Source organism: Ictidomys tridecemlineatus, chromosome 3, assembly GCF_052094955.1.
Source record: "Ictidomys tridecemlineatus isolate mIctTri1 chromosome 3, mIctTri1.hap1, whole genome shotgun sequence".
NCBI classification, from domain to species: domain Eukaryota; kingdom Metazoa; phylum Chordata; class Mammalia; order Rodentia; family Sciuridae; genus Ictidomys; species Ictidomys tridecemlineatus.
Window position 1 is genome coordinate 51,674,452 of NC_135479.1, and position 24,911 is coordinate 51,699,362.

Below are 24,911 nucleotides of genomic sequence, written 5' to 3' on the forward strand. Positions count from 1 at the left end.
GAAAGCCACTAAACCCAGATTCTTCTCTCTCCAGATGAAACTCTGCGGCTCCAATGGACTCGGGAAGAAGAATCCAGACAATGGAAAATGTAGCACCTTAGGATGGGGTGAAGGCAACCTTACCCTGCACTTACCACCTTAGGAATAGACAATAAAAGAGAAGAAGAGCAGGATTCTGGATGCTGTCAATTGGATGCTCAGGCTGGGCCTGCTGGGTCAAGCAGTGGGTGGGGTGGGAAGACCATTCAAGAGCAGGAAACCAAGAAAGCAGAGCACAGAGAAGGAAACTGGGAACCACCCAGGAACTGGATGCAAAAGAACCTAGGATCTCAAGAATGTTAATGTCAAGCAGTAGCAGGATGGTAATGACTGATGCAATTAATTTAGTTAACCATAAATCCAACCCTCTTCAATTTTTTTAATAACCCCAAAGGGAGGGATTTTCATTTGTATCTTCTAATGAAGAAACTGAGGAATCAGAGAACTTTCACAGGGTCACACAACCTACACAACCTCCAAGTGACAGAGCCAGGATTTGAACCTACATCACCAGCCCCTCCACCCACCGCCCCCCCCTACCCAAATTCAACCACTAAAAGAGAAAGAAGCAGAGGGAGAGACCAGGGGCCCCAGGAGGAAGGTGACAGCAGATAGTCTCTAGGGGCGGGGCTGTGGCTTCTCTGATCTCAGGCCCCCCTCCTCCACCCAGGCTCCACCCCTGCCCCTCCCAGCCTTGCCTGGAAGTGTGGAGTGAGAGCTCCTCCTAGAATACCCTTTCCTTTGGGGACAGAATTGTACCCCCCAGGTACAACCCAGCAAAGGACCCCCTCCTTCCTCATTGAGGCCATTCTTGGGGCAGGGAGTGCCTTAGCCTATATCCCTACCTGCCTGGCCCCCGGGCCCTCTGGCCCCACAGCAATCAAGTGAGATGACTGTCAAGCTGGATTTTGAAGAGTGTCTCAAAGATTCACCCCGCTTCCGGTAAGTAGGTGTAGGTTGAGGGGGGGATGGCCAAGGTGGGGAGGGTCCAAAATCGCCCAACACGACAGCATACACACAGCTTTTCGCAGGCCAGATCAACTTCAGAGTATAGGCCTCAGGGGAGGAGAGAAACCGGGTGTGGTGCCTGTAATCCCAGTTATGTGGGAGGTTGAAACAGGAGGATTTCAAGTTCAAGGCCAGCCTGGGCAACTTAGTGAGACCCTCTCTCATAAAGGGCTAGGGATATAGCTCAGAGGTAGAGAACCCCTGGGTTTAATCCCTAGTACCTCACACACACACCAAAAAAAAAAAAAAAAAAAAACGACGAGAGGAAGCTGATGGGCTAAAGTAGTACCTCTGATATCAAACCAGAGTCCTAGTTTGATCTCTACCCTGCCCATACTGTCTGGTGTCTCTCTAATCCCCCAGAACTGATATCCCTTCCTCCCTATCACTGGGACCCCTGTCCCTCCCCCAACACCTGCTCTGGGGCGGTTAGCAACTTCCGGCTCTAGTCACCACATCCATCTTTCTTCTCTTCCTGCTCTGGCCTGGCCTGTAGTAGCTTAGACTGTGAAGTAAATAAGTAAGAGCAGGTGGCTGGGTGGCCCTTCTCAACCCAGCAGCTTTTTATGTCTGTCCCCACTGCCCCAAAACCCCAACCCCAACCCTGAAGAGGATTCTAGACCTGATGGACCTGTAACCTGTTCCTGTGACCTCATCCCTCCTTCCCCAGAGCCTCTATCGAGTTGGTGGAAGCTGAAGTGTCAGAATTGGAGACTCGTCTGGAAAAGGTGACACTTACATGGAGAGGTGACCCAGGAATCTCTCCTGGATAAGAGGGCTGGGCCAGGGAGAAAGTTGGAGACTGGGAATGAGTCCTAGGGTTATTAAATACTGTGTAGGGTATATATTTTGGGGACTACACAGAAGCTAAAAGAGGTGGTTCTGTGTTCTCATGGTACATAGGATCTTGGAAAACAAGAGTCACTTGCAGACTTATGTTCTGCTGCTAAACCCTTACATTGTACCTGACCCTGAATATTTAGGAGAACAAGACTGTCAAGACTGTTCTAGCCCCCAGATTGGCTGTGGAAGTCAAACCAGTAAAACATATAAACACCAGATGGAAAGACCTTCCCTGACTGTTTTATAAAATTGCATGTAGCACATACACACACTCATACACCCATTCTCCTCCCTTACTCTCATTGACCCTGTATTTCCTTTTCTTTCTTTTCTTCTTCTTTTTTTTTTTTTTTCTTTTGTAGTACTGGGGATTAAACCCAGGGGCATTCTACAACTGAACTACATCCCCAGTCCTTTTAGACAGGGTCTCACTAAATTCCTGAGACTGGCCTTGAACTTGTGATCCTCCTGCCTCAGCCTCCTGAATCATTGGAATTACAAGTGAACCAAGCCTAAACCGTTACTAGTTTTCTATTGCTATGTAACAAATTATCACAGGAACTGTGGATGTAGCTCAGTGGTGAAGCACTTGCCTAACATGCACTAGGCCCTAGGTTCCATCACCAGCAACATACATACACACACACACACACACACACACACACACAGAAAAATCACAAATTTAGTGGTATAAAATAACAAACATTGTTATAGTTTCTGTGGGCCAGGAGTCTGGGCATGATTTAGTTACTCCTCTGCTCAGAGTCTCCCTAGACTGAAGTCAAGTTCTTAGCTGAGGTTGTAGTCTTATCTGAAACTTGGGACTTTCTTCTGAACTCACAAGATGACAGAATTCAGTTCCTTGCTATTGTAGAACCAAGACCCTCATCTTCTGGAGGCTGCTCACAATTCCCTGTTATATGGCCCTCTCCATTGACACATCACATAGCAGTTTGCTGCTGCTTCTTGTGTTCTTCAAGGTCAGAAGGAGTCTTCCTTATGTGGGCTAGCAAGGTGGCACTGATGTTTATGGAAAGGTAATCACAGGAATGTCATCTATCACCTTCGCTACAGAATATGACCTCACCATGAGAGTGCTGTCCCATGGTCTTTGCCATATTCTGTTTATTTGTAGTAAGTCACAGTCATGCTTACCCTCAAGGGTGGAGATTAGAGAAGAATGTATATCATTGTGGTTCAACTTAATATGTATTCATCACACTTGCCTGTTTCTTTCTTTGTATTTTCCCCTACTAGAACAAAAGTGCCATGAGGGGCTTTTATGCTATATATTTGCACAATCCCTAGTGCCCCAAAGCCTGAAAGCTAGTAGGGAACCAATTCATTTCATATATATGTATATGTATATATGTATATATATGTGCATGTTATTATAAAAAGGATACACTTTTTTTTCTTTTTTTTTTTTTTTTTGAGACAAGGTCTTGCTATGTTGCTCAGACTAGCTTTGAACTCTTGAGCTCAGGCAATCCTCTTGCTTTTTTCACCAGTATCTGGGACTATAAGCACTTGCCACTGTACTCATTTTTTTTAAGAATATTTTTAAAATATCTTTTTAGTTGTTGATGGACCTTTATTTTATTTATTTGTATGTGGTGCTGAGAATCAAACCAAGTGCCTCACGCATGCTAGGCAAGTTCTCTTCCAATGAGCTACAACTCCAGCCCACTGTACTAATTTTTTAATTTTTAAATTTAATTAATTAATTATTTACTTATTTACAGTACTGGGGATTGAACTCAGGAGTGCTCTACCACTGCACTACATTCCCAGCCCTTTTTGTTTTTTTATTGTGAGATAGGGCCTCACTGAGTTGCCCAGGCTGGCCTCAAACTTGCAGTCTGCCAGTCTCAGCCTCTCAAATAATTCTCAAGAATCCATTACACCTGGCTTCATTGTTTTTTGTAATTAAACTTTTTATTTTGAGTTAATTATAGAATTGGAAAAATAACAAGGAGAAGACCTATGTACCTATCACACAGCCTCCCCCAATCTTAACATCTTGTGTAACTCTACTACATTATCAAAACCAGGAAATTAATCTTGTTATAATACAATTAACAATAAAGCCTATAGAACTTACTCAGATTTTGTTTTATGTGTACTAATTTGTTTGCATGTCTTTGTGTATACATCTATCATACTTTGTCATATATACTCACATAACTATCACCACCTTTATTTTTATTTTTATTATTTATTTATTTATTTTGATGCTGGGGATTGAACCCCTAGGGCTTTGTGCATGCGAGGCAAGCACTCTACCAACTGAGCTATATCCCCAGTCCCTACCACCATCTTTAAATATATATATATATATATATATATTAGTTGTAAATATATTGTGTCCCTGACAATATATTTTATTTATTTATTTTTATGTGGTACTGAGGATCGAACCCAGGGCCTCACAGGTGCTAGGCAAGTGCTCTATCACTAAGCCCCAGCCCTATCACCACCTTTTAAAAAATATTTTTATTGGGGCTGGGGATGTGGCTCAAGCGGTAGCGCGCTCGCCTGGCATGCGTGCGGCCTGGGTTCGATCCTCAGCACCACATACCAACAAAGATGTTGTGTCCGCCGAGAACTAAAAAATAAATATTAAAAATTCTCTCTCTCCTCTCTCTTTCTCCTCTCTCACTCTCTCTTTAAAAAAAATATTTTTATTAGTTGTTGATGGAACTTTATTTAATTTGATTTATTTATATATGGTGCTGGGAATCAAATCCAGTGCCTCATACATGCTAGGCAAGTGCTCTACCACTGAGCCACAGTCAAAGCCCTATCACCACCTTTAAGGTATAGAACTTCTATCACCACAAAGGAACTTCTACAAGCCTTCCCTTTATAGTAATACCTCCTCACCCACTTCTCCAATCCATGGAAACCATTGATTTGTTCCCCATCTCTATACTTTTGTCATTTCCAAAATGTTATATATAAGCTGGGTATAGTGGCATATGCCTATAGTCCCAGATTCTTGGGGAAACTAAGGCAGGAGGATCACAAAAGGTCAGCATCAGCAATTTAGCAAGACCCTGTCTTGAAATAAAAAATAAAAGTGACTGGGTATATCCTATTGCTCAGTACCCACCCACAAATACTAGAATGTTATATAAATGTAATCCTGTAGTATATGACCTTTCAAAATTGGTACTTTTTTTACTTATAATTATCCCTTTGATATGCTGGGCAGTAATATTGGCCAAATTATTATATTGTATGCATATATTAATATGTAACAATAAATCCCACCATTATGTATAACTAAATGCACCAATAAAAAATGTGGAGGAAAAAATAATGCCCTTGAAGTGTCTCCATGTTGTAGCACATATCAATAATTCCTTTTTATTTGAGTACTATTCTATTGTATGATATACTTGTTTGTCTCTAGAAAGATCTTTATTCATATCTTTACTCAGTAGGGCTGGGGTAAGTAAGGATCCAGTCCACACAGTGATCTGTGAGCATCTTTGTCCCTTGGCACAGACTGATAAGATTTTATCTTGGTCAGTTTCCTAACAATTACTGATCCTGCTAGCCACTGACACATCAAGCTCTATTTCCCTAAACCCTCCATAAGCCCCAGAAAATGGTTTTTTCAGTTTAACCAAAGTACACTGAACACTTATGAATACCAAGTTCCTGCTGCCCTGCATTTTGTCACAAAGCCTGCCTGGTGGTCTCCTGCCACTCAGGACTGAACTGAAGGATTCTACTATGCTCCATCCCAGACATGGTAACTCAGGCCAGAGTCAAGCATATTGAGCCTCAGGGACAGTGAAGTAGCAGCCCTGCACAGATAAAAAGATCCAGGGGCTAGGAGGCTGACTTGGAATTCTAGCTTAGCCACCTGGTTCTTCCAGGGCCACTCCTCAGGTCAACCGCTTGCCTCCTGGTTTATCAGATCTCCTTGTTTGTCCATTGTAAGAGTACTTATAGGATAGACCCCAGAGCACCCGAGCATTTTACTTGCCCCTGACCCTGTGGCCTAGGTGACCAATTAATATTTACAAGGGAATGTTTAGTGAGCATAGAAAGGGACAGTCCCTGACAATAAAGACTATAGAATTGAATCAGCCTACAAGACAGACAATATAGAATGATGGTGTTTCTGGGGACTCCTTCATCTAAGTAAGTAGACAAGGCAAGGAGGGACATGGGAGAGTGAACAGGGAAAGACATTTTGAAGGAAGACCTTACAGAGGCTTTAACAACAGGCTGAGAGGAGCAGGTATGAATTTTGTATTAAGAACAGAATAGTGCAAGCCAAGAATCAGAACACAGCAGGTGTGTGTAAGGAATAGGGCAGAGTAGGACTGAACTGGAGGAAAGGTCAGTGAGGTCGGAAAGGAGGAGGAAGGGAAAATAAAATGGGGCAGGGGTGGAGGGTGTTGCCTGGTGTGGTGGCTAATGGCACTACTCCCAGGTCTCCTTTTTCCCCAGCTCCTCAAGCTGGGAACTGGCCTCTTGGAAAGTGGGCGCCATTACCTTGCCGCCAGCCGTGCCTTCATTGTTGGCATTTGTGATCTGGCCCAGCTGGGTCCAGCAGAACCCATGATGGTGGTATGTGCAGAATCTGAAGGGGGGGGGGGTGTGTACTGGGGTGGAATGAGGGAAAGCTGTGGAAAAGGAATACTGACCTGAGGTCTGCAGGTCTCAGGCTAGAGCAGAGCTGGGGCTGCCATACAAGATAGCCATTAATAGGTGGGGTCTAGAGTTGGGAAGGCCCTGCTTCTCCAATGCATGAATGGTTCTATTTCTTATTCTCTCTTTCTGTGCCTCTTCTTGCCCAGGAGTGTCTGGACAAATTTGCTGTGAGCCTGAATCACAAGCTGGACACCCATGCAGTAAGTGGGAGAAACTAAGGATGGGAGTCAGGGGACAGGGCAGGGTCATCTATTGTCCTGATCTCCATCTGTCAACTTCTGCTTCCCTCAGGAGCTTCTCGATGCCACCCAGCACACACTACAGCAGCAAATCCAGACCCTGGTCAAGGAGTGAGATTGGAGGGAAGGGGGCCTTTTTGTATTTCCCAGAAAGCAGCCCTCTTCCTGTTGCTCCCAGGGACCTCCTTGATTGAAGGAGTTGTGAGATTGGGAGTTTCTGGTGGCCTGATTTTTAATTCTTTTATCCCAAGGGTCCCTTTGGATTTCCAACTGTACATAGGCTAACTGAAAGGATGTGGGGGTGGGCCTTATCCTGGGAATTGTCTATTGGAGGCAAGTGGATATATCTGTGATTCTGTGTTATCTTCTCATCCACAGAGGTCTCCGGGGTTTCCGAGAGGCTCGCCGGGATTTCTGGCGGGGGGCTGAGAGCCTAGAGGCTGCTCTTAACCACAATGCAGAGGTCCCTCGGCGCCGTGTCCAAGAGGCAGAAGAGGCTGGAGCTGCTCTGAGGAATGCTCGAGCTGGGTACCGGGGACGAGCATTGGATTATGCCCTGCAGGTACCTGTCCCAGCCTGTCTTCTCCAGAGTACCAAGGACCTGTGTAGTATTTCAAGGTTGGGAGTCCCCGGATTGCAGTGGGAAGGGAGTATACTATGATTTCAAAACTGACCTGAGGTTTTTTCTGGGCCCTCAGATCAATGTGATTGAGGACAAGAGGAAGTTTGACATCATGGAGTTTGTGAGTTTCACTGGTGGTGAGATGAGCCTGCTGACAAAGAACAGGAAGAAGAGGGAGAGAGAGGTCATTCCTCAGCTCTTCCCTCTGCCCACTTTGTCCTCCAGGTGCTACGCTTGGTGGAGGCCCAGGCTACATATTTCCAGCAGGGCCATGAGGAGCTGAACCGATTGGCCCAGTATCGCAAAGACCTGGGTGCCCAGGTAGGACTCAGGGATCAGTCAGATGATGTAGGGAGGGTAGGGGTTCTGAAATGACTCTCCTGGCCTGGTTGAAGGAGACTTGAATATCTGAGATGACTTCCTATACCCAGTTGCACCAGCTGGTCTTGAACTCAGCACGAGAGAAGAGGGACATGGAACAGAGACATGTGCTACTAAAACAGAAGGTGAGGGGCTGGGACTGTGCAGAAAGCAGACAGACCTATAGCCTCTACCCACCTCAGTTTCCTTTTGACCCTCTTGTGCCCTCAGGAACTGGGTGGAGAAGAACCAGAGCCAAGCCTAAAGGAGGGGCCTGGTGGCCTGGTCATGGAAGGACATCTCTTCAAACGGGCCAGCAATGCATTTAAGACCTGGAGCAGGTAAGGGCAGGGTACCCCAATCAGCCAAACCCACCTGATTAAGTACTTTTTGAGTAGTGTTAGTGTGCTAAGCACAGCAAGGAAAAACAGACAACCACCACCTCATAGAGCATTCATTCAATCAGCAAAGACAGACCATAAACATAGTAACTAAGTTGGTTGCATGTTATATTAGAAGTTAATAGTGCCATAGGAAAAAAGAATAAAATAAGGTATATGGCAAGATGAAGGGGGGGTGGTTTTACTTTATTTCTTTTTGTTTTTGGTGCATTATAGCTGTACATAATGGTGGGATTTGTTGTTAAATATTAGTACATGCACACAATATAACAATATAATTTAGCTAACATATTTATATATTTTGCAATGCTGGGTATCCAACTCAGGGCTTCAAACATGCTAAGGCTCCATCACTGAGCTACATCCCCAACCCAGGGTTTGCTATTATTTATTTATTTATTTATTTTTAAAACCTGGAATTGAACCCAGGGGCACTTAACCACTGACTTGTTCCCAGCCCTTTTTAATTTTTTTTTAAATTTTTTGTTATAGTTAGACATAATACCTTTATTTTATTAATTAATTTATTTATTTAGGTGCTGAGCATCCAACCCAGTGCCTCACATGTGCTAGACAAGCATTCTACCATTGAGTCAATACCCATCTCCCCTTTTATTTATTTTTAATTTTGAGATAGTAAGTTGCTTAGGGCCTTGCAAAGTTTCTGAGACTGGCTTTGAACTTGTGATCCTCCTGCCTTAGCCTTCTGAGCTGCTGGGATTACAGGTGTGTGCCACTGTGCCTAGCTGCGATTTTAAATAGTGGGTCAGGGTAGGTCTTGTGAGAAGGTAACTTTTGAGTCATGACTTCAAAGATATCTGGAGGGAGAGTGTTACAGACAGAAGAAAATCAGCACTAACGGGGCTGGGGATATGGCTCAAGTGGTAGGACACTCTCCTGGCATGCATGAGGCACTAGGTTTGATCCTCAGTACCACATAAAAATAAAATAAAGATATTGTGCCCACCTAAAAATAAAAAATAAAATTTAAAAAAATCAGCAATAAGGCCTTGAGATACATAGGATATTTGAAGATCATTGGAGAGACCATGGACCTGGAACAGAGTAAGGGAAAAGGAAATATGAAATAATGGGGGTGTGAATCATTCTAGGGCCTTAAAGACTTTTTTGTAGGTCCTTGGTGTCTACTTTGAGGGAAACAGAAAGCTCCTACAGGTTCAGAGCAGCATGGTGGCATGCCCTGACAAAACTGTTTCCCCTTCCAGAACTACCACTAGCCTGTAGGAGACCTTTGTGAAGATTAGAAAATTGAGTCCCTTTCCCAGGATACTTTCATTTGTCAAAAATTGTAGCAATAGTACCAATTCAAATGTGAATCTCTTCTGAAAATACCCTCATGGACACACCTAAAAATAATGCTTACCACATAGCCAGGCATCCCTTAGTTGAATCAGGATGATACATAACATTAACCTTTTCCCCTACCTAGCCCTGCTATCTCCTTAAACACTGGCTACAATTCGGGGAGGGGGGGGGAGGGTTGTAGCAATAAACTTATTTTAAAAAAGAGAGAGAATTTTACTGCCATCTGCTGGAAAATTGTCCTTGTAAATATAACAAATTAGGTGGTCCAAGATTATGAGGAGCTCCCTTTAGATATCTACCCTTCTCTATCCCTTCATGGGATGGTCAACTCATTTCCTCTCTCTCCTCAGCAAAATCCTCCTGGGGCAAAGGGCACAGCCTCTCTTCTATTCCTTCCTGAGCCTCATCCCAAGGCTGCCCACATTTATAACTATTTCCACCTTCTGCAGACGCTGGTTCACCATTCAGAGGAACCAACTGGTTTATCAGAAGAAATACAAGGTGGGTAGGTCCTAGAGGCCTGGGCCCCAGGGAAACTCAGCCCTTCCCTATGGATGGAGATCAGCACTCTTATCATCTTCTCCTGCCAGGACCCTGTGACAGTGGTGGTGGATGACCTTCGCCTTTGTACAGTGAAACTCTGCCCAGACTCAGAAAGGCGGTTCTGCTTTGAGGTGGTGTCAACTAGCAAGTGAGTATAGTCCCTAGCCAGCAATATTCTAATAAGTCTCAATAAGCAACCAGAAAGACAGGGTGACCACAAGAGAGAACCCCCAAACAGGCCTTAACTTCTTGATGACTGGATTGGGAAGGGGACAGGGTGATGAGGGATATGTAGGAGGATATTACCAGTTGGTACAGAAGTACAGGTGCTCCTCAACTTACAATGGGGTTACATCCCAGTTAACCCACTGATATCAAAAGTTGAAATTACATTTATTGAATATATCTCCTGATCATCATAGCTGAGCCCAGCCCTACCTTAAACATGCTTACTTACATTAGCTTGCAGTTGGAGAAAACAGTTTATTTTATTTAAAAAAAAAAAAAAAGTACTGGGCTGGGGATATAGCTCAGTTGGTAGAGTGCTTGCCTTGCATGCATAAGGCCCTGGATTCAATCCCCAGCACCACACACACACACACAAAGTGTTGAATGTCTCATGTAATTTATTGAATACTCTACTGAAAGTAGATCAAAATAGTTGTATGGGTACACTTCCACATAACAGTAAATTGAAAAAAAAACTTAAGTCAAAGACAGGCATGGGGTAACTTAGAGACCAAGGGACTTAGAAACCAAGGCAGGAGGATCCTAAGATTGAGAGCTCAAGTTAATCTTATTTATTTTTTTTTAATTTTTTTTTTAGTTGTAGATGGACACAATATGTTTGTTTATTTATTTTTATGTGGTGCTGAGGATTGAAACCAGTGCCTACACATTTGAGGCAAGCACTCTACCACTGAGCTACAGCCCCAGCCCCTCAAGTTAATTATAAGTTGCTTCAGCCACTCAGCAAGACCCTGTCTCAAAAAATAAAAAAGGACTGAGGATGTAGCTCAGTGGTAAAGCACTCCTGGGTTCAATCCCTAGTACCAAAGAAGACAAAGTTAAGCCATCATAATAAGTCAGGGGCCACATATATTTCAACACAACTGGAACCAGTTGAATACTAGCTGAAAGTGTCCTGCCATATGGCTCCCCTGGCCTCAGACCTTTCCTCAATCACCCCCTCGCTACCTCCACCCAGGTCCTGCCTCCTCCAGGCTGATTCTGAACGCCTCCTTCAGCTGTGGGTCAGTGCTGTACAGAGCAGCATTGCCTCTGCTTTCAGCCAGGCTCGCCTTGATGACAGCCCATGTGGGCCAGGCCAGGTACCTCAATGTGGGCATGTAGGGCTTAGCTGCCTTAGGAAATGGGCCACCCCTTATCCTAAGCTCCTTGGTCATCCTTTCTTTTCCTGTCTCCCCCAGGGTTCAGGACACCTGGCTTTGGGCTCTGCTGCCACACTGGGCTGTGGTGGAATGGCCAGAGGAAGGGAGCCTGGGGGAGCTGGGCACGTGGCAGCCCAGGTACAGAGTGTAGATGGCAACGCTCAGTGCTGCGACTGCCGGGAACCAGCCCCAGAGTGGGCGAGCATCAACCTTGGCGTCACCCTTTGCATTCAGTGCTCGGGTATCCACAGGTCATTCCCAAGGCCCCAAGCATGAGACCCATTTCTTCTGGCTGTGGTGCATACCAGGTGCACCCAGATGGGCTTAGCCCTCATCGGTGTCCTGGTCTGCCCAAGTTTGGGGAAAACACAGAGGAATTTACTAGCTTGGTTGGAGGAAACACGGGTCAGCGCTGCTGAGGGTGGAGAAGGCCCACGAAGACCAGAAAGAGAAGTTGTGAGGCCTTCGCAAGTCTATAAGGCCCTCACCCCCAATCATTCTGGTGCAATGAGAGGGAAGCGGGATGGTATGGAAAGTTTTGTCCAGGCCAAGGTACCATCAGAGAAGTGAGGTGGCTGGAGAGGATCGGGTCTTAAAATGAAACATAGGAAAGAAGGAAGGATTGGTGAACAGGCAGTATCCTGCCAGGATACATGGCCCAGCTGGCTTGCCTCCCAGCCCAACTCCTCTACATGGCCTCCCATGCAGGCCTTGCCTTTGAGTGTTTACTGGAGCAGCAGCAGAAGTTTCAAGCCACTGCCCACAGTGGACATGACTCCCTTTCTGGCCCTCCAGGAGCCTTGGTGTTCATTTCTCCAAAGTCCGGTCCCTGACCCTAGACTCATGGGAGCCAGAACTAGTAAAGGTAACTTGGGATATTGTGAAGAGGGCAGGAGAGGAGTATGAACCAGATACTCACCCTATAACCCTACCTGTCTCTCTCTGCCTCTGCCTGGCCTTCTGAAGCTTATGTGTGAACTGGGAAATGTTGTCATCAACCAGATCTATGAGGCCCGAGTGGAGGCCATGGCAGTGAAGAAGCCAGGGCCTACCTGCTCCCGGTGAGGTTGGGGTCGAGGTGCCCAGGACTCCCCTCCATGGGGGAAGCAGGAGGGAGGGACCTGAGATAGAAAGGGAGCAGACTCTTCTCTCACCCCTCTCCTCCAGGCAGGAGAAGGAAGCCTGGATTCATGCCAAATACGTGGAGAAGAAGTTTTTGACCAAGCTTCCAGAGATTCGGGGCCGAAGAGTTGGCAGAGGGCCCCCGAGGGGGCAGCCTCCTGTGCCCCCAAAGCCTTCCATCAAGCCCCGGCCAGGGAGCGTCAGATCCAAGCCAGGTAGAACATTGGTTGGGAATTTGTTAAGATCCATTATGTGCTCAGCACAGTGCCAGGCCCTAAACGGAGACATAGAATGAGGACCAGGCCCTCCCCTTGAGTCTTGGAGAGCCAGGAGTGGTGGCACACACCTGTAATTCCAGCAACAGTGACTCTGGAGGCTGAGACAAAAGAATCCCAAGTTCAAGGCCAGCCTCAGCAGTTTAGCAAGACTGTCTTAAAATAAAAAGGCCTAAAGATGTAGCTCAGTGGTAGAGCCCTCCACCCCCCCTATTTAATCCCCCTTATTAGGGATAGAGAAAGAATGTTGCCTAAATCTCTGCCAGAATCTCTGTCTCTGAGCATCTCTTTCTCTCAGAAAGTTAGAATGGGGCATGGTGCTAAGTACAGGAAGAAGTGTGGGGTGGGGAGTGGGCAGGGAGGACTACATTAGGGGTATCCAGAGCATAAGAAAAGTCAAGAGTGGGAATAAACTTGAGATCTCCAAAGGCCTGAAAGGAGGTTGTGAGCTTGGCTGGAGCAGAGGAAGGTGAGAGCTGAGACTGTCAGGGAGAGTCAACTCACCTGTGACATCCAGCCTGTCTGGATAGTCAGGGTGATTAGACAGGATGAGGTGAATGATGCTGTCTCCCATACCCCAGGGCCCCAGACACATGCATCCTCACACTTATATGTACTCACACCCATGTCACTCCATCTCACCATAGTCCTGAGTCATGAAGGCCTCCCCACAATTTAGAAGTGACCTATCCTAGTGCAGCATCAGGAGACCAGGCTAAGGGTTTTCTTCCCAGACTCAGCACTGATTATCCCTAACAGAACTAAATCCCCCTAACAGAGCCCCCCTCTGGTGACCTGGGCCACCTACACCCCGGGGCCCTGTTGTTTCGTGCTGCTGGGCATCCTCCATCCCTTCCCACCATGGCTGATGCCCTTGCCCATGGAGCCGATGTCAACTGGGTCAATGGAGGTCAGGAAAATGCCACACCGCTGATCCAGGCCACAGCTGCTGTAAGAATCATGTTGACCTCCCCATCCCACCCTAAGGCTCCTTTTCTTTGACTTCTACTTCAGACTTGGGATCCAGCTCTTTCCTCTTCCCCACTCCACCAGTGTTTCTCTAGGGTCCCCACCCCATAGGGAGAGATAAGTAATTGAGACTCATTGCTAAGAGTGTGTGATTTAAAACCTGAGTTTGAATCCAGGGTCTTACTGCTTAACAGTAAGACTTTGAACAAGTTGTTAATCTTTCTGTGCCTCCATCTCCTCATCTATAAAATGGGGATAGCATATCTCATAAGGTTGTACTATGGCTTTAATATATGAAAACGTGTAAAGAGTTAGAGCCAAGCCTGACACTTGGCTGTACCCTCCCGACCCTTATTTACCATACCCCACCTAAAACATCTTGAAATCACCTCTAAAGATGCCACTCTCAATCCTCCTTTTTGACTTCTGGATGCAGAATTCTCTTCTGGCCTGTGAGTTTCTCCTCCAGAATGGGGCAAATGTGAACCAAGCAGACAGTGCCGGCAGAGGCCCACTTCACCATGCAACCATTCTTGGCCACACCGGGTAGGGCAGCAGGAGATGATGGCCATGGGGAGGAAGGCTCTGGACAGGATGAAGGCCCTAGGGGTGAGATGGCGGAGCTGAACCTACTGTCCCCTCCAGGCTCGCTTGCTTATTCTTGAAACGAGGAGCTGATCTGGGGGCTCGGGATTCTGAAGGAAGGGACCCTCTGACCATTGCCATGGAAACAGCCAATGCTGACATCGTCACCCTGTGAGAATGCCTGAAGGGTGGGGCTAATGCCAACAAGGGAGCTTGCCTGATGGGTTGTGGAGAGATTGGGCCAAACAAAGGACGTGTGGATTGGGGTGGGCATACAGGGTAAGAGGATGGGAGTTCATCCTGAGAGCCATCATTCAGGCACCACCATTGCTGACCGGTATCTTTTAAGCACTGGACACTGGGATAAATGAATGAAACACAACCCAGCTTGAAGGATGGAGCTGAGGAAGGGTGAGGAGAACGTTATTGATCCTTAATTCCTTCTCCTTCAGGCTACGATTGGCAAAGATGAGGGAGGCCGAAGCGGCCCAGGGCCAGACAGGTAAATTCACCTATCCCATCCCTGGAAACCCAATACCGGAATTCTGGGCTTCTGGCTTTGATGACCTGTCTCCCTCAAGCCCAACCGCTTTAATTCAGCGAACATGTATTGGGCACATCCGTTGTGTGCTAGCAGCTCTGAATAAAAAAGCAAAGAATAGGCGCCGCTGCTATGCTCAGGCAGCACTAGTTCTCTCCACCCACGCTCCAAGTTCTAGCCCCTATCTGGCAGGCCTCAGCTGCCCTACGGTGCACTTCAGTGCTAGGACCCAGCTGTCAGGCCTCCCAGCATTTCCTCCCTCCCCCTCAGGAGATGAGACATATTTTGACATCTTCCGCGACTTCTCCCTAATGGCGTCAGACGATCCGGAGAAGCTGAGCCGGCGTAGTTACGACCTCCATACGCTTTGATCCCAGACCTTGGGGGCCCTGCCCCTCCCCCATCCCTTCCCCTCTCCACTGCCATTAAAGCCTCTGTGCTTTGCTCATCTCTTCGTAGATCATTTATTGGGCGCCACCTCTGGGACCGGCAGAGTGTGTAGGGCGCTGCCGCTCCTGGGATGCTGGGAGGAGTTGGGAGTCTTCAGGCTCGAGTCACGCACGCAGGAGGCGACTCTTGGGGGAGTGCAATGGCAGATAGGGCCCCAGGCGGCCATGGGGGGCGGGGTTCTCGGGCTCCAGAGACGTGGCCAGACTCGTCCAGCTAGCTTGGGGTGGGGGCTGGCGTTCCCTTAGGGGAGCTCGCTTGGGCCACCCCAGCCGGAAGGCATCCCTGGAATGCGGTGGCTCAGCACCCGCCCCCTCGGGAATTCCCCACGGGAACCACTGGGAGGGAACTGGCCCCCTGGACGGAGACGGCCGGACCTCGGTTTTCTCACAGTGGTGGGATTGGAGACTCCAGCCCCTGCCAGGTTGCAGACGTGAGGTCGAGCACACCTGGAGGACCGCAGGGCTGTCGCGGCCACATCCGGGGCTACACGCATGAGTCATCCCACCCCCATTCGCGTCCGCCCGTCCAGCCCGTCAGCCCAGTCTCTCCAGTCCGCGACTTTCAGCTCCCACCTCCACCCGAGCCCCGCGAGCCCCGCGGGGGCGGGGGGCGGGGCGCTAAGGGGCGGGGTTGTCTCTTAAAGAGCCCGGGGCCGCTGCCCTTAGGCCACTTCCTGGGGGTGGAGAGGACCTCAGTGCTGCGATACAGCTGGAAGGCTGCGGTGCGAGAGTCCAGAGACTTGGCGTCTTCCTTCAGAGCCCTCGGACACTCCCAGCTCAGACCGACAGTGCATCGTTGCCCCACAGTCGGTACAAGTGTGGCTCGCCATCCGCTCTCATCAGCTCCGGCCTCCATCTACTGGGCTGAAGCCAGGCCGGGCCTCTGACTGGTCTCCGGAGCCCTGAGTGGACTCGCATTCTGCCCAAGCGATTTGCCCAGAAACTCGGAAGCTGGGCCCTTCACAGTTGGCCCTGTGCTCGCCACCGTCACCTGCTGGTTGGATTCCGGAAACCCATTGTCGGAAGACCACAGAAGGGAACTACTGACCACCCCAAATCAGATACGTCTACACCAAATGCTCTCTTCCCCTCTCTGGCTGTCTTTGGTTATTTTCATCTGTTCTTTCAACTTCTCTGTGCCCTGAAATTCCATAACCACCACCAACGTAGCTAGGGTGAGCTACAAACCTTGCTAGCTTGTACTCCAGCCTGTGCCTCCAACCTAGCGAGTCACAACCAGCCAATTCTGCACACACCCAGGAAGTTCTGCCTTTCTTCTCCTTCCCTGTCTCCTGTACTCCCCAAAATTTCCCCTCCTCCTGTGTCCTCTTCGCCCCCTTCTTTTGGGGGCCCCGTGACCCTGAATGTGGGGGGCACGCTATATTCCACTACTTTGGAGACCCTGACCCGCTTCCCAGACTCCATGCTGGGGGCCATGTTCAGGGATGGCACTCCGATGCCCGCCAATCTCAACCACCAAGAAGGTGGCCAGTACTTCATCGACCGGGATGGCAAGGCCTTCCGCCACATCCTCAATTTCCTTCGGCTGGGCCGACTGGACCTGCCTCGTGGGTATGGAGAGACAGCCCTTCTCAAGGCAGAAGCTGACTTCTACCAGATCCGGCCCCTTCTGGATGCCCTACGGGAACTAGAGGCCTCGCGTGGGACCCCTGCATCCACAGCTGCCCTGCTCCACGCAGATGTAGACGTCAGCCCGCGCCTGGTGCACTTCTCTGCTCGCCGGGGCCCACACCACTATGAGCTGAGCTCGGTCCAGGTGGACACCTTCCGAGCCAACCTCTTCTGCACAGACCCCGAGTGTCTGGGTGCCATGCGGGCTCGATTTGGTGTGGCCAATGGGGACAGAGTAGAGGGGGGCCCTCATTTTCGTCTGGAGTGGGCGCCCCGCCCCGCGGAACTCCCTGAGACGGAGTATGGCAGACTGGGGTTACAGCCACTGTGGACTGGGGGGCCTGGAGAACGTCGGGAGGTGGTGGGCACACCGAGCTTCCTGGAGGAAGTGCTGCGCGTGGCTCTAGAACATGGTTTCCGCCTTGACTCGGTCTTCCCTGACCCTGAAGACCTGCTTAACTCCAGATCTCTGCGCTTTGTCAGGCACTGAGGATGCTGTCCTCAGTTTGATGGTGGGGAGAAGGGTGAGAGGGGCAGGCTAAGGGGATAAAAGCTTCCTGAAGCCTTTTTCTAGCTCTGGTGTCTGAGCTATGAGAGTCAGGGGTCCCAGTGCATCTGACTGGAGCCCAGATGTGGGCTGGAATTCCCAGCTGAGCCCACCAAGGACTCATAAGTGGTCCAGAGGGTGTGAACTGGTGCTTTACCTGAAAGAGGCAGTGAAGGTTCCCTTGGTTTGTTTTTGCCTGAGGCTGGAGACTTATAGTGTCTCTTTAATTAAAGCTCAATATTCAGGGGTCTGAAAAGTGGGGAACACCTCCATGCCCAGGTTAGACCTAACAAAACCCCCAAGGAACACTGAAGTCTAGGGGGAAGGGGATACTTGGATTGTCCTAATGTAGTCTCCTGGACTGTGGCTTCCCCTCCTGGTACTAGGTGGCTTGGACTGGCCTGACCAATGAGAGGTCAAAACGCTCTGGAACATGGAAAAGGGGATTCTTCGCTGTGTCTCAAGCCACCTATAGAGGGGGAAACAGAAAGATCACAGCCCACCCTAGGTTGACATAAGGGAGCTATTAGCAAGGGGGCTGGAGCAGTCCCTGGAATTCTAAGTGTTTTAAAGGATCCCATATTGTAGATGAAGCTGGCCATGGGGAGGAGGGTGGTATCTTTTTATGTACTGACCTTACTTCATTTGTATGTAAGTGCATATTAGCCAGGTGTCTGATTGATATGTGGGTTCCTGGTACCCTGGTTCCATCAGTGTTGCTGACTGCGGTGTCTATGTGATGGCCCTTCTCTAATCTTTGTATGTCCAGGCCTGTTTGGGGTTGCCCAGCAACTGTTCTGGCACAAGTTTATCCATGGTATATGTGTGAGTAAACTGAGATTTAGTTAATCACAGGGTGTGTGTGTGTATAGGCATTTATGTTTATGTGCCCATGTCACCACATAGGCAGGAGGAGCCTGATTGTGTTTGAGTCACAAGGATCTTCCTGGGAGAAGTAAAAGAAGTCACTGGACTTAGCTGGGCCTCTGGAACCTGTAGGGAACTCTTAGTTGGTGGGGTAACCATGGGCTTGTTGCTAGGAGATAGCTGGGGAAGGCCCAAGGCTGCCCTGGGCAGAGAGAAGAGATGAAGAGTTTGAGGAAGTGAGGGAGAATGAGAAGGGATGGGATTTCTGGGTCCCTGAGTGGATGGGATACACATGTACAACTTCTTCAGTGGGGGAGTCACCCATTGTTTATCATGGATGATTTACAAGAAGAAAAATAAAATAGCTTTTGTAACCACAGACTTGTAAAGGCCACTGTCCCCTTGCAACAGAAGCCCTACTTTCTCTGTCTTCTACTAGAGATGTCTTCTGCTGTCTCTCAATTCCTCAGGCCCCAGCTTTACACCAACCAAGGATGGAGCAATGATATTGTTCTGGAACACTTTAGAACCCCCAGCTGTTCTAGAATACTCTAGAACTTCCCAGGTTCACAAAGCATCCTGAGGCCTTCCTAGCCTAGTTAGGACTAACTCCAACCCAGTCCCTCAGTAGGCCTTATGTGGATGCTGGCAGTAGGTGGAGTTTTCTTGGCAGCTGCCCAGGCCTGTATATTTTGTCGCCTACCGGCTCATGACTTGCCTGGTCGCCTGGCTCAGCTCAGCAGCCAACTGAAGGCCGAGTGGAAGGAATGGGCTTCCCCAGATTTCTCAGCTTTTGCCTTAGGTAAGACCAGAGTTTCAGGGACAGGACCACCAACAGTTCCTGTGCAAGGGAGACAGTATTTGACTTCAGCTGGGACCCTCAGCCACTGCCTCAGTCCACACTGGACACACTGATGTCTCCTGGGAAAATTTCAGATCCCAGGAAAGAGCCCAGCACAACAACCTGGGCTGGCTGGTGAAGGAATGACTGTTCCTTGCCCATCTCCACAGATGAGGTGACCATGAACAAAGTCACAGAGAAGACTCACAGAGTCCTGAGGGTCATGGGTGAGGTCAAAGGGAAGATGAAACCTAGGGGCTTGGGAGGACACCAAGGAGGATGATGGGAGTTTGGGAAGGGCACAGGGCAGGTGGAGAAGGGAGGGCTGACCAGGAAGGGGGCTGAATGTAAGTGGGGGTGGGGGAGGGGGTGAACAGGCACTCCTGAGACCCAGGGCAATAGAGCTGCTCTCTACCTCCTCAGAGATCAAAGGATCCATCTCTTCACTCCCTTCATATTGGCAATGGCTTCAAAAGACCAAGATCCCCCAGTATACCAGGGAAGGTGAGATGCTGGAAGGGCATGCATCAAGGGGTGCCTAGGATCTTGGACAATGGGGTATGTAGCTGAGTGGCTCATCCACCCCGATCCTCTTCTTGTCATTCATTTCAGCTCTTTGTGCCCCAGCCTGCCGTGAGTAGAAATGGAAAGGGCTAGCAAGGATGAGAGGTCTACAGCCTAGCAAGGAGAGCCTGGCAGCTGGGGAGGAAGTTGGGTAGCTGGAAGGGTGGAGGCCAGGGCCTCCCCGGCCAGCCACGCTCCTTCTGTCTCCTGCAGGGGGCAGCACCATCCTATACAACTGTTCCACCTGCGAGGGCACCGAGGCGTCCTGTTGGCCCCGAAAGCGGTGCCTCCCAGGTCTTTACTCCCAACTCGGCCCCGCCCAGCCCACATCCCTAAGCCCATAGTCTCCCCCAACATCCGCGGACATCATCCCCAGGATCATCCATGGCCTTCTGGGTTCCCCGCAGGTAGTCACGATCTGCGGGAAGCCAGGATTCTGCTATTCTCTGTCTTTGGAGCTGTCCTGCTTCTGGGTGCTCTGAGCCTCCTGGTGGAGTGAGTTGCGGGATTAGGGCAGACTGCCACCTCTTCACCACTACCCTCCCTCCTTCCTCCTAGCTCCCTCCCCTGACTCTTTGAAGCTTACCATCCTCTGTTTTCCTTCAGGTCCCGGCACCTCCAAGCAAAGACACCTTCAAGCAAATGGTGACTTGTGAAAATGCTTACAGTCTCCCCACTTGCAGTTCTAAGGAATATGTATACCCACAATATCCACATCCCTGTGTGGAGAACCAGCCCACCTCTTAGTGCCAGTGCAAAAGTGTCATTGTTCCAGACCCTACAATCTAAACATCTCCATGATGATTCCCAACATCAGAGGAATCCAGGCACCCACAGCTGGAAAGTTCCTCCCCTCCAGCTTTCCACCAATCAGACCAGGGCAGTGGGCCATGCCAGGAAATTATCTACAGAAGGAAAGAATCCCCTACACACACACCACCACTCCCACACCCCTTCTGCCCGTTCCGGGAAAGCCAGGGCTGTCTGCCCCCAAAGCTGCTCTGAGCGCTCCTATGACTGATTGGGAATCCGGGAATGAGTGTTCTGGAAAACTCCCTCCCTCTCTGTTGAGACCACATCAGTCAGCCCGCTGGCACATCGTCCCTCTATTGTGTTAATGTTGAGCAGCCCTGGACTCCTTGGAAGGGCCCTCCTCCTGCTGGGCCCAACTAAACCTGTGATACTATGCTCTCCATTTCTGCCTGTCCTCTGTTTGCAAGGGGGAGGGCAGTGAGGGGACCAAGACCTTCAGTAGAATGTCTTTCCTCAGATTCTATCCCAGTAGATATTTAGCAACCTCTGGATACTTTTTATTGTTTTGATTGAGTCGAGATGCTCTTTGTGCATAGTGGGTAGAGACATGAGATGCTGCTAAACCGCCTATGATGAACAGGAAAGTTCTCACAATAATGGATTATACTGTCCAAACGTTAATAGTTCATGGTCGAGAAATCCTGGTATTGGTCCTCTATGAGGAGTTATTGATGTAGCAGATGGAAGATGAACGGGGGGCGGAGAGGCTTGTCACCAACCACAAGTCTCAATCTAAGCAACTAGGACTGGAAGGGATTCCAACCCTCACTTAGCCTAGTAGTTTTCAAAGCAGGTACTTGGAGGATTTTCCGCAAGTGTTCTCAACCAGCTGCACATCGGAGTCACCTGAACAGCTTTAAAACTACTCATGCTTGGGCTTACTTCCAGAGTCTGAATTAAGTGGTCTCACATAGGGTCTTGGTTAGTATAACCTGTAGCCAGGGTTCGAACTGCTGCCCTAAGGGTGCCTATAGAGGCCCTGGGGATGGGGAGAGGACCTCCTACCCCTTCCACAAGAGAACATTCTAATCCAATTCCTTTGTTTTACAAATGAAAATATGAGATCCAGAGATCATACAGCTTGTCCAAGATTATACAACTTATTCATCTGATAAATAGTGTGTGCAGCTGCCTTGTACCCTCCTACACTGTCTGCTTTCCAGGCTCAACACTTGGAGTTGTCCTTGTTTTCTTTTTTTTTTTTTTTTTAACTTTTTATTTTTTTTTTTTTTATTTTTTAGTTCTTGGCGGACACAACATCTTTGTTGGTATGTGGTGCTGAGGATCGAACCCGGGCCGCACGCATGGCAGGCGAGCGCGCTACCACTTGAGCCACATCCCCAGCCCCTGTCCTTGTTTTCAAACCCAACATTCAGTATATCAACTGTCCATTTCTGCCTGTATGTGTGTGTGTGTGTGTGTGTGTGTGTGTGTGTGTGTGTGTTTTACTAGGGATTGAATCTATCACTGAGCTACCCTCAGTCCTTTTCATTTTTATTTTGAGACAAGGTATCAGTAAGTTGCCCAGGATGGCCTGAAACTTGTGGTCCTCCTGCCTCATCTTCCCAGGTCATTGGGATATAGGCATGTGCCACTGCACCTGGCTTCAGTCCTGCTCTTTTTTTATTTTTTTTGAGACAGGGTCTCAATAAGTTGTTGAGTCTCGCTAAATTGCTGGGGCTGGTCTTGAATTTGTGATTCTCTTGGCTTAACCTCCTTAGTCCCATGTGCCACCATGCCCAACAGTCCTGCCAATTCTTGAAGAACTTCTGTCCTATCTGTCCCCTACTGTACATGGTCTCCACCTCATCCTGTACTCTCTCACAACGAACCCCAATATCCCAGATGCATCATCTGACTCTTCATGCTCCCTTCCAATCCATGTCAACGTCAGTGGCCACACTGGTCTTCCTAAAACTCCATATTGCTCACAACCTCTTGTCTAGCATCACAAAATAGTTAAGAACTTGGGTTTTGGCCAGGCACAGTGGTGCTTGCCTGTAATCTCAGCAGCTCTGGAGGATGAGGATCGTGAGTTCAGAGCTAGCCCCTGCAACCTAAGGAGACCCTAAGTAACTTAGAGAGACTATCTCAAAATTTAAAAAATAAAAAGGATTGGGAATGTGGCTCCAGGGTTAAGGGCTCCTGTGTTCAATCCCTAGTACCAAAAAAAAAAAAAGTGGGTTTTGGGGTTTTGCAATTGGGCTGCCTGATTTCAAATCATGGCTCTCTAACTGCACTTTGGGCAAATTATTTAACACCTCTGTGCCTGTTTCCTCCTTATATTTTAAATTTCTTTATTTAGTAGAACTAGGAATTGAACCCAGGGCCTTGCAAGATAAGCACTCTACCATTGAGCTACTTCATTGTCCATTGTCCCCAGTGTGTGTGTGTGTGTGTGTGTGTGTGTGTGTGTGTGTGTGTGTGTGTTTGCAATGCTGGAGACAGAACCCAGGGCTTTGCACATGCTAGGCAAGTGTCCTACCACTGAGCACACACACCCACCACCCTCCTCTTTTTTTTTTTTTTTTTGTCCTGAGGATTGAACCCAGGGGGCTTTACCATTGAGCTACATCCCCAAGAACTTTTAATTTTTTGAGACAGGGTCTTGCTAAGTTGCTAGGGTCCTCTCTAAATTTCTGAGACTGGCCTCGAACTTGTGATCCTCTTGCCTTAGCCTCTGGAGTAGCTGGAATTATAGACAAGAGCCATGATGCCCAGCCCAACCCTTCCTCATCTTTTTTTTTTTTAAAGAATTTTATTTATTTAGTTAGTTGTAGATAGATACAATACTTTTTTTAGGTGCTGCCAAGGATTGAACCCAGTGCCTCACACACGCTAGATGCTCTACTGAGCACCAACCTGAGTGCTGGCTCCTACTACTGGCTCCACTGAGCCACAACCTCAGCGCTCCTTCTTCATCTTTTAAATGCAGATTATGTATTTCTTGGATTCCATGGCCTTTTTCTTTTCCTTTTTACATTTTAATATCTCTGAAATCAAAATTCATCTAAAACTGAAGTCATGCCATGACTTAAAAGATATGTATTTTATCTTAGCAATACATAAAAAATGTTATGTATTACAATTGATAATATCTTATATTCAATGGAATGCAGTAGTACTTATAGGATTGTCATGACATCCAAATTTACATAAAATGATTGGGACTGGGCTTGACATATTAAGGACACTCATTAAGTATTACCACTATAATCCCTGTACTTTCTACTTCTTTCTTGCCTACAGAATATAGACTTGGTCTCTGTTTACCATGGAGGTCAAAGATTTCCATCTGCAGCTCCCACTTGTTTCATCTGCTCTGCAGCCCAGAGCTATGCAAACATAGCTCTATCATGGAGATCTAACTGGAATCTTCACTCCCATTCCCTCCATCCCTCTATCTCCTTCCTCTCTGACCCTACTGCCCACTTGTGATTGCTCTCAAGTTTAATGTCAGTGCCAACTGTATTATGCACATCCTCTTCCTCCTCCTTCCTTGAATGCCCACAAACTCACTTCTTATCAGCAATCAAGTGATCTGCCTTTGTAGTAACACTCCATTGACTCTGGCTCCCTCATGTCTCTGGAACTTTCCCTATCAGCACTGCTCACCCATCCCATCCCTGAAGCCATACTGAATCACTTGCCCAAATACTTTGTTTCCTTTTGTCTGTCTTTGCCCAGGCTTGTCCCTCCACCTGGGGTACCTTTCTGATATGGTTCAGACATCACTTCTGAAAGCTGTCTCAGCTCCTGGGGCACAGTAGAGTGTCACTTCTCAGGGCATCTCTCAGCTGTGGCACCTGTTACATCAAGGTGTTGATGTTTCTTCACTTTCTTCCCTTTAGTCCTGCATTGCCCTGTGAAACCACTGCCTAAGGGTTTGTTATCTTTGTTTCCATCATGCCTGGCACATGGTGGGCACCAGAACACATCCCTGACAGTTCTAGGCCCTTCCCTTGCTCTGGTGATGCACATTCATATTCTGTCTCTCTCTTCCCTCACTCCCTTTCTTGGCAGTGATGGGGATAAAACCCAGGGCCTCATATATGATGGGCAAGCACTCTACCACTGAGCCATAATCCCTAGCCTGATATACTTTATCTGCTAAGCCCTTCATGAACAGGTAGCATTGGAAGCTGATAGGGTTTGTGTTTCTTTTCTATTTTTTAATTAATTCATTTATGTTTGCAGTACTGAGGATTGAACTCAGGGCCTCCTGCTTTGTAGTCAAGTACCTCTACCACTGAGCTACAT

The 24,911-nt window shown here is 48.2% G+C and overlaps 4 protein-coding genes across 7 annotated transcripts in view; all 4 read left to right on the forward strand.

Annotated features, from left to right (window-relative positions):
• The window catches only part of LOC101956874 (uncharacterized), a 4,512-nt gene extending 4,339 nt beyond the window's left edge, over positions 1 to 173 (forward strand). For all 3 annotated transcript variants that reach the window (XM_040269343.2, XM_078042799.1, XM_078042800.1), the window contains exon 8: positions 35 to 173. In XM_040269343.2, the coding sequence (XP_040125277.1) occupies positions 35 to 93 (59 nt within the window). In that variant the 3' untranslated portion in view covers positions 94 to 173. The remainder of the gene's footprint in view (positions 1 to 34) is intronic.
• On the forward strand, positions 174 to 15,386 carry Acap1 (ArfGAP with coiled-coil, ankyrin repeat and PH domains 1). Of its 2 annotated transcripts, XM_005332785.4 has the most exons (22): positions 320 to 981; positions 1,718 to 1,775; positions 6,361 to 6,480; positions 6,711 to 6,764; positions 6,856 to 6,914; positions 7,182 to 7,365; positions 7,502 to 7,546; positions 7,651 to 7,746; positions 7,857 to 7,931; positions 8,017 to 8,126; positions 9,962 to 10,013; positions 10,103 to 10,203; positions 11,263 to 11,386; positions 11,486 to 11,697; positions 12,242 to 12,311; positions 12,413 to 12,507; positions 12,614 to 12,783; positions 13,622 to 13,794; positions 14,249 to 14,358; positions 14,458 to 14,568; positions 14,850 to 14,899; positions 15,209 to 15,386. In XM_005332785.4, exons 1-22 carry the CDS (start codon positions 929 to 931, stop codon positions 15,307 to 15,309), a joined length of 2,223 nt encoding a protein of 740 aa, XP_005332842.1. In that variant the 5' UTR covers positions 320 to 928; the 3' UTR covers positions 15,310 to 15,386. The 2 variants fall into 2 exon arrangements, with proteins under 2 accessions (XP_077898923.1, XP_005332842.1); XM_078042797.1 differs by having other exon boundaries at positions 174 to 981; positions 11,263 to 11,697.
• Positions 15,387 to 15,438: 52 nt separating this feature from the next.
• On the forward strand, positions 15,439 to 18,812 carry Kctd11 (potassium channel tetramerization domain containing 11). Its single transcript, XM_005332786.5, has one exon. It carries the CDS (start codon positions 16,811 to 16,813, stop codon positions 17,507 to 17,509), a length of 699 nt encoding a protein of 232 aa, XP_005332843.1. The 5' UTR covers positions 15,439 to 16,810; the 3' UTR covers positions 17,510 to 18,812.
• A 127-nt stretch (positions 18,813 to 18,939) lies between these two features.
• Tmem95 (transmembrane protein 95) lies at positions 18,940 to 20,447 on the forward strand. Its single transcript, XM_078042802.1, has 6 exons — positions 18,940 to 19,227; positions 19,428 to 19,501; positions 19,698 to 19,778; positions 19,887 to 19,907; positions 20,028 to 20,132; positions 20,246 to 20,447. Exons 1-6 carry the CDS (start codon positions 19,070 to 19,072, stop codon positions 20,335 to 20,337), a joined length of 531 nt encoding a protein of 176 aa, XP_077898928.1. The 5' UTR covers positions 18,940 to 19,069; the 3' UTR covers positions 20,338 to 20,447.
• Positions 20,448 to 24,911: the final 4,464 nt, after the last annotated feature.